Source organism: Haliotis rufescens, unplaced genomic scaffold (genome assembly GCF_023055435.1).
Source record: "Haliotis rufescens isolate VD_foot unplaced genomic scaffold, xgHalRufe1.0.p SCAF_10, whole genome shotgun sequence".
Lineage (NCBI taxonomy): Eukaryota > Metazoa > Mollusca > Gastropoda > Lepetellida > Haliotidae > Haliotis > Haliotis rufescens.
Window position 1 is genome coordinate 38,336,876 of NW_025963780.1, and position 9,279 is coordinate 38,346,154.

At 40.9% G+C, this 9,279-nt stretch overlaps 1 protein-coding gene across 1 annotated transcript in view; it reads right to left on the reverse strand.

Moving 5' to 3' along the window:
• Positions 1–7,985, reverse strand: part of LOC124142624 (ceramide kinase-like protein) — a 28,778-nt gene extending 20,793 nt beyond the window's left edge. The window contains exons 1-2 of the mRNA XM_046511196.2: positions 7,711–7,985; positions 3,083–3,367 (exon numbers count right to left, since the gene is read on the reverse strand). Coding sequence (XP_046367152.1) covers positions 3,083–3,367; positions 7,711–7,936 — 511 coding nt within the window. The 5' untranslated portion in view covers positions 7,937–7,985. The remainder of the gene's footprint in view (positions 1–3,082; positions 3,368–7,710) is intronic.
• Positions 7,986–9,279: the final 1,294 nt, after the last annotated feature.

A 9,279-nucleotide genomic window follows, 5' to 3' on the forward strand; every position in this document is an offset into this window, starting at 1 on the left:
GGTCTCCCAGAGCAAGCTCCCACAGTTGCAGAGGCAGGTACAATCAATACCTCCAGTGATGCAAGATGGCTTAACTCCTTGCTCAGCATCAACAGGCACAGTGAAGCAAGACTTCATTGCAACAGGGGGCGGTCGGGTAGCCTAGCGGTTAAAGCGTTCGCTCGTCACGCCGAAGACCCGGGTTCGATTCCCGACATGGGTACAATGTGTGAAGCCCATTTCTGGTGTCCCCCGCCGTGATATTGCTGGAATATTGCTAAAAGCGGCGTAAAACCATACTCACTCACTCACTCATTGCAACAGATTTCTCCTGACCTCTGTCAAGAGGTGTCTTAACTGGAAATTTTAGCATCGAAATATTGACTCAAAAGTATGACTCTAAAACGACACATATTGATTAATGATAAATAAATTATTCTGTACATGTAAAAATATAACTTTCCTTTCCGGACATGCAGTTAATCAACTTAATGCTAATATGAACCAGGCTGATCCAATTAATATTTGAAATTGAATTTTCTGCCTTCTCTTTGTCCATCGTTACCATGGTAATCTTAACAAATGTAAACATGGTAAACATGATTTTGGGAATGAATTATTCATTTATTTTTTACATTTATAAATTTTATCACTGTCAAATTTCTTTTCATACTGTTCATGACCCCAAATTAAAAGTGTGCATACTTCTCTACCATTTCTTTCATATTTGTCATAATAGTGAGTGAGTGAGTGAGTTAATATTTAACGTCACCTCGGCAATATTTCAGCCATATCGTGACGAGAATTAATACATTATTAACAAATAAGTATATATACTTTATAAAAAAAAACTGTCAGCAAAGGACAGTACAATAACTAGAATATCACAGAGTGTATTAAAACTAGTTGAGGAACATATAAAAGCAGAAAGAATTAACAACACAGTATAAAAATGGGCTAGAGATCGTCAGTAACTAAAGGGAGAACACCATACCAGGGACCATGGGGACTTACAGTGCCTTTGCTTCCTGCATGGACCCTGGCTGGATTTATATCATTCCTTCAGTCACTGGCGATAGTTTACCAGTTAAGCCTTAGATTAAAATGACAAAAATACTACGTTTTAAAATTCTGGTATGCATAACAATACATTGATGATGTTGGACTTACATACCCTCTTAGTTGTCATAATAAGCACCCTGACCAACCTCTACTCCAATCTGTAAACAGTTTATAAGCTCCCGTTCTAAGCTTGAAAATTTACATAAAACTCCTTGTTTCCTTGTTTTCACACTAAATAGCAGTGCAGAAGGAGTGAGTGAGTGAGTGAGTTGGGTTTAATGCCACTTTTAACAGTATTATCAGTTATATCACGGCGTGTCAGCTTAATGTGGGAGGAAAGCCCAAAGTGATGCAGGTCTCACATTTACCACTTCCGTGACACCCACGAGCACGGGTATGTTGCTGACAAACCTAGAAACATAATCGGGGCGAACCAGGATTCGAACCCACAATCATAGGTTTCTGGCGTGCCGAAGGGACACAACTCTGCACAGCGAATCGCTGCACCTTGGACGACTGGGCCACCCGTTCAGTGCAGAAGAAGTATAGACTTGCCAAGTACCATTTTGCAACGCTCGATCTCCAACAACCAACTTAACATGTGAAGGTTGCATTAAGTGCCACCATTGGTCAATTTTCAAAATCCCAGGGTGCTAATTACCACAAATCAGTATTTTGTTACCATTCTGCATTGTCTATATATCATGATATATATTTTGCTGACCCTTCCCTGTCTCTCTCAACCGACTGACACCATTTTTACTTACCAGGGCCCCGTTCCACAAAGCGATCGTAACTACAATCAATCTTAGAGACTTACGTCGATTCTAAAATTGTCTTAGCTAAAGTTTACAACCGTTCCACAAAGCGATCTTAGGGTGATTGTAACTTTACAAGTTCTTAAGTAGCCGATCTTAACAAAGATCTGAATCTTCAGCCATAAAGATACGAAATTTTCCCTTGGAGTGGCCTCCCTTGGTCATGTTCAGCAGACAACGCATTTCCTTGCACACCATAATAAAAGTCGCCATCTTTGTTGTTATGGTACATATGTAAGATCGATTTTAGCAATCCTAAGTTGGTCCGGGGCAACTTAGCATTTTGATCTTAACTTACAACTCTCTTAGTTAAGATTGCTTTGTGGAACGGGAGGCTGATCGTAACAAAAATTTAAGATTGCATACTTAGTAAGTTACAATCAACTTAGCCCTAAGATCGCTTTGTGGAACGGGGCCCAGGGCCCCACTCCACAAAGCAATCTTAGTAGTAAAACAATCATAAGATCTAGGGCTGAGATGAGTCCAAATTTACTACCCGGGTACCCGACACCCTATTACCCGACCCTACCCAGGTGCCCGCTGTATGTCTCAAGAGTTGGGTACAAAATGTCTGAATGGGAATTGTTTTACCGCAGCACTGGCAAAAACTATTTAGATACACATATAAAACGATCTGATCATGCATACACTGAACTTACCTGGAGCTTTCTCTTTACTCAATTAAGTCAGAAAGAAATGCGAACATTAGTGACTTGACGTGCAACCATTTTTTGTTATTATCATGAAACAAAATATCAGTGAGTAACCACGGGTCCGGGTAGTACTATGGGTACCCAGGTCCTGCTCCGTACCCACCTGACCAGTATTCCCGAGTCACCTGTCCCATCCCTACTAAAATTTGTTTGTTTATTTGTTGTTTAATGCCGCACTCAGCAATATTCCAGCTATATGAAGGCGGTCTGTAAATAATCAAGTCTGGACCAGACAATCCAGTGATTGATATCATGAGCATCGATCCATGCAATTGGGATACGATAACATGCATAAACCAAGTCAGCAAGCCAGACCACTCGATACTGTCAGTCGCTTCTTACGACAAGCATAGTCGCCTGTTATGTCAAGCACGGGTTGCTGAATTCCTATTCTAACCCGGATCCCTAATAAGATCACTGTTCTACCAGACTTTTGACCATTATAGCGTTAACATTGCTTTTTTTATCTAGGATCAGTAATTGTTAATATACAAAAGATGTTGTACTTACCAGACAGGTAAGAACTTATTTGTTTCACCCATCGAATGCAAACATCTTCACTTGGATGCTCAAAGAACAAAATCTTGTCTTTCAACACATTTGCTGATTCCTTCATCTCATAAGTAAAGAGTCCAAACCCAAGACAGAATCCTTCTCCCTCACTCTGGTCTGCCCGCCGTCGGCGCCGTATTTTCACACCATATGCATCTTCAAGGTCAAGACCATCTGTATCCTTCGAAGAGGTTTTGCTGCTCTTGAACAATGATGACAAGCCCTTGGATTTCTTTTTGCCTCCTACACATATAAAACACATAAACGAATCAAAGAGAGTTCTCACAACAATAATAATAACAATAGAGTGAGTGAGGTGGTTTAACGCCATGTTTTGCAATATTCAGGCAATATCACGTGATAGTCTGTCGTAGAATCACTGAACCATCATATATATCTCCCTTCCTTTTCGTCCCGGGGGGTAATAAGAAACGCACAGGTAGTATGTTTCCCTTTCACCCAGTCCTTACTTATGCTATGGCCCTCCAAGAAGCAAGTCTAGATTTTCTACAGGTTCAGGTTCTGAATCTCCCATCTCACTGAGGCTCCTTTCGAAATTAAATGGAGTGATTTGTTCCTATCAAAATTATGTATTTGTAGAGACTAAGTGTTAGTCTATTGTGGTGCGGGACACCAGAAATAGGCTTCACACATGGTACCCATGTTGGGAATCAAACCCAGCCTTCATGGTGACAGGAGAACACTTTAACCACAAGGCTACAACACCGCCCCCTACAACAAGATTAGTAATGAAGACCCGTGCGGATTCTGGGTAAAAATATAGGTCCCCAGCAACCCATGTTTGTCGCAAGAGGCAACGAAATGGATCATGGGGTCAGGCTTGGTGACTCGGTTGATGCATTTCATCGTATCCCAACTGCGTATATCGATGCTCATGATGTTATCACTGAATTGCAGCATTAGAAATGGCACTAGTCCTATAGTCCCTGCAAAACTGCCCAATTGTGCAGCATTAAACAACAAACAAACAACAATGAAGACTTCTTACATTTACTCTATCCCTACAAATGAGTACATCTGCACCCAACACGCAGCTGGGGTTACAAGGTCATGAAAATCAGATATATTATTCAGATATGTTACAAGGTCACGTCAAATGATCTTATCAGCCAATCAGCATCAAGACTGCTAATTGTCTTTACATGCAAGCGAAGCATTCAGAGCAATACATTTCGGATTTCTCAAAAAGATCTAAAAAAGGAATAAGAATGAGCAATGCCAAATATCAAATAACATCAGAGCTCCAGATAATTTTTTGAGCAATTGACTTTTTACTTTAGGGTTCCTATTTTCATTAGGTTATTACATTTTTCATTGGGTAACCAATATTTTTTCACTCATCTATTCATCACTCTGTTGGGTTTTTCCGAAAAGTAGTGAACATTTTAAGATTTCAAAAAAAATGAAATAATGTTTTTGATCTATATAACTGTTCTAAATATATGGGCGTGACTCAGAAAGCAAATTAGCTCGTAATTGTGTTTCGGAAATTAGCTCCTTTGTACCCATTCTGAAAAAGCTTCAATTGGTATTTACGCAAGCTGTTTTTATACATTTGAGTTTTTTATTTAATGCATATGTTTCTGTATGCAAGTTAATTAAAAGTAATTGCGTTTTGATAATTTGGGGGGGTATTTGACGCAAATATGCTGCTTATCTGTAGCTCTGTAACATAGGCATTTCTTGTGGATATTTTTCATACCCTGGTTTTTTTTTTTAGAGGTTTATGGCATCTACACCCAAAAGTGTTTACTATGTGGGGACATTTTGTTTGGGATCAAACATTGCGAATCTCGGTGATAAAGCAATGAAGCTAAATAGTTTTGAAAGCTGACATTTAATTTGCTCAAAAACCATCACATCCTTCATTTTGAGTGGGGGGGTCAAAGTTCACTCAGGGTTCACCTGATATGACCTTCATGTAATGTTTGCCAGATCTGAATATAGAGAGGCATCGGGGCTTGGACGATACACCAACTGTGTGATCCGATACGTATCACGATACTTGCATGTGCTCTTGCCTGTGGTACGTTAGCCATCTTTCTCATAGCTAGGATGGCCAAATACCTAGCACACTAACGATTTACAATTGGCATTGTCACATATGGCGAAATGGATGAAAATAGTTACAAATTTTTCACAACTAATTAGTGTTTGGTGTGACAGTTATTAAAAGCAAACAATGAAGGTAAGAATCGATATTTTTTAACTTAATGACTGACTGAGATCGATAATTGTATCGAGAAATAATAAATCGCAATCCACCAATGCATCAATGTATTGTCCCACTACAAGGTGGCATCATAGTGCCAAAACTTAAGGACCACTCGATTCTTTCATATTTTATGGTTAATCTGTCAGGGGTGGGGTGCAGGTGGGAGTCGTGGGGTGTAGGGCGTGGGAGTCGTGGGGTGTAGGGGGTGGGAGTCGTGGGGTGTAGGGGGTGGGAGTCGTGGGGTGCAGGCGGTGGCAGTCGTGGGGTGTAGGGGGTGGGAGTCGTGGGGTGCAGGGGGTGGGAGTCGTGGGGTGTAGGGGGTGGGAGTCGTGGGGTGTAGGGGGTGGGAGTCGTGGGGTGCAGGGTGTGGGATGTAGGGTGTGGGAGTCGTGGGGTGCAGGGTGTGGGATGTAGGGTGTGGGAGTCGTGGGGTGTAGGGTGTGGGAGTACTGGGGTGTAGGGTGTGGGAGTACTGGGGTGTAGGGTGTGGGAGTCCTGGGGTGTGGTGCGTGTATGCATGTGTGAGTATGGTATTAGGCCACTTTTAGAAATATTCCATCTTGGGGACACCAAAAATGGTCTTCAAACAATTGAACCCCTGTAGAGAATCAAACTCAACACTTTGGCATAAGGAGCAAACACATTAACCAGTGAGCTACCACACTGCCCTGATATACTTGAATGCAAAGACTGTTATATGTTGACATTTAGCTCATAATGTTCTTCTGAGTATCAGTTAACAGTATTCCAGTTTTATCATGGCTTGTCAGCTTAATGTGGGAGGAATGCCTGAAGTGATGCATGTCTCAGACATTTACCACTTTGGTGAAACACATGGGTATGGTGCTCAAAAACCTAGAAACATAATCGGAGCGATTTATGGATTTTCTGAGTATTAAGATCGGGGAGGGACGTCTTTGTTTTACAACACATTCCCATGCTGTTTGTCTGTGAGATGTCATGCAGCAAGGCAAGCGGAGCACTGCTGATACAACCTCTTGTTTCCATCCTGAAATTGTATCGGACTACTTTCAAGATGTGTCATTCAACACCGACTCAAAACGAAGGTACGACGGTGAATATGTTCAGGGTTTTCATTCAGGGATTGGGGGTGGTTCGTGTAGCCTAGTGGTTAAAGCGTTTGCTCGTCATGCCGAAGACCCGGGTTCGATTCCCGACATGGGTACAATGTGTGAAGCCCATTTCTGGTGTCCCCCGCCATGATATTGCTGGAATATTGCTAAAAGCGGCGTAAAACCATACTCACTCACTCACTCATTCAGGGATTTATCAGGGATTCGAAACTAAGTGCCCTTGGCAGGCAAACTGGGACAACATTGTGATATTGTTAAAAAAATAATTTTATTAATATTTTCAATACCTCTCAGGAATTGGAAAATGTATAATTCAAATTCAATTTTAACTATCATTTGCTGCAGACTTGGGGCCAAATATCGGACTCTGAGCAAGTCTAATTAAATCGTGATCACGGTTATCATAACAGAATTGAGATAAAATACACAGGATGTTCTTACAAGTAACTTGTAAGTTCAAAGATTAATATTTGAGACATGTAGGAAATTTTGAAAGTTTCATCAAGGCCAACTAACGAGTCAAATAACATAATTTAATGTAATACTAATAAGAACTCTACTTTATAATCTTGCGTCCCTTGCCCACACCAGAAACCTAGGATTGTTTTTTGGTTTGTCAGCACCATACACCTGCTTGTAGGTTTCACCGAAGTGGTAAATATCTGTGACCTGCATCATTTCGGACTTTCCTCAAACATTAAGCTGATACTCCATGATATAACTGAATACTCTTAAAAGTGGCGTAAACATTAAACCCATTGGTTTGATGCATGTCATCGACCCCAATTGCGTGGATCGATGCTCATGATATTAATCACTGGATTGTCTGGTCCAGACTCGATTATTTAAAAACAATCATCATATAGCTGGAATATTGCTGAGTGCGGCGTTAAACAACAAACCAAAACCAAACCAAAACCAAACCAAACCAAGACAGAGCTTCACTTAACCACAAGCCCATCTGATCCAAAATCTACAATTCGGAGGAAGAGAAACTAATATGGACATCTTTCGTTTTATATAAAGTAAAATTATTTAGATATCTACATGTTTTATCTCTTTATGTTCATCACAATGATTATGAAAACAACGCAAGAAGTTTCAAAAGTCTGCTATAGCTTCCACTAATTCTATATGATCTACCATCTTGACAAGACAAAACTGCAGTCGTATGCACAAAAATCCCCATATGATCAATTTATGAAAATGACCAGACTTCTTTCATTTTATATTATCTAACAATCATCTATACCCACCATTTGGGTTCATTGCTCGCCAGCTGATTCTTCCTTGAGCCAGAGACAGTGTGACGTCATAACCCTCGCCGGCGATGTCGAAGATATTTGTTATATCTTCTTCGGCGTCAAAGGAAGGAAGGTGTGAGGAGGTGCCGGCCTCAGACCTGTAGCTAACTTTTGGATTTCCATCCTCATCGTAAGTAACTCCTATAGGATCAAAGTGTGTTTGCTTAACGTTGCTCATCTTTCTCTTCTCAAACCACTCTCCCACATTGATCTGTTATGAATATTATTGACACACTTACGGGCTAGCGGTATAAGCCAGCGCTGATTGGTTAAAAACCTATTGACCCGTTTGCGCGGGTCAGGGCGCGTCTGTGGTTATGGCAACGCGTAAACAAGGGTGCCGTCAAGTGCAAAATAACTGTAAAATCGGCCTCTAGTTGATATATTGATTATATCCATGTAGTTATAGAATCAAAACCAATTTATCCTTCGGGTGTCGATAAGATAACAGTGTTTGGTTGGAAAAGTTATATACTGGCTCCTTTTTTTGTAAATTCCTTTCCACTTCCATATTTCACGGCATTTATGAAATCTGAAACTGAAGCCGAATATGACAAAGAACATACAACTGTTATGTTTTTTGGTCTTTAAAAATTGACAACATTAAAATTATTTAAAGTTAAAGATTGAAAAATTATCATTATTGTACATGGCATATGATAGGGGTTTGCGCCGCTTCTAGCAATGTTCCATATATTTCACGGCGGAGAACACAGATATGGGCTTCACACATTGTACCCATGTTGAGAATCAAACCCGAGCCTTCGGAGTGACGCGAAAATGCTTTACCCGCTAGGCTATCTCACCACACCTACATATATTTGGCATTATGTAAACGCAGCATATGAAAGCTCAGTTTTGCTTAACTGCCTTGTTAAAAGAATATATTTTTCCAGATTTATCTACGTTTAAGGGCCCGACATGTAATTTTCTCGATGTTGGGGCCGGGATGCCGGAGACATAATGTTCTTTTCGGTCACTGATTCAAAACACAATTTTTTCCTCTGAAAAGAGGAGCCGAGCAGCTAATTTTTTCACAAGTAACACATTATATATTTTTCAGGACACCCGGCATGTTCAGCGAGCATATTTGGTTGGCATAAACCCTAGAAGGCAAAAATACTTTCTTTTTAACACAGATCCCAGGCCCGGTCGATCTTTGAAGTATTGGTGCCTTGGGCACGCCAGAAACCTATGATTGTGGGTTCAAATCCCGGTTCGACCCGATAATGTTTCTAGGTTTGTCAGCACCATATACCTGTGCCCGTGAGTTTCACCGAAGTGGTAAATGTCTGAGGCTAGTATCTGTTTCTCCCGTATTATGAGGGGCGGTCGGGTAGCCTAGTTGTTAAAGCGTTCGATCGTCACGCCGAAGACCCGGGTTCGATTCCCGACATGGGTACAATGTGTGAAGCCCATTTCTGGTGTCCCCCGCTGTGATTTTGCTTGAATATTGTTAAAAGCGGCGTAAAATCAAACTCACTCACTCACTCCCGCATTATGCTTACACGCCGTGATATA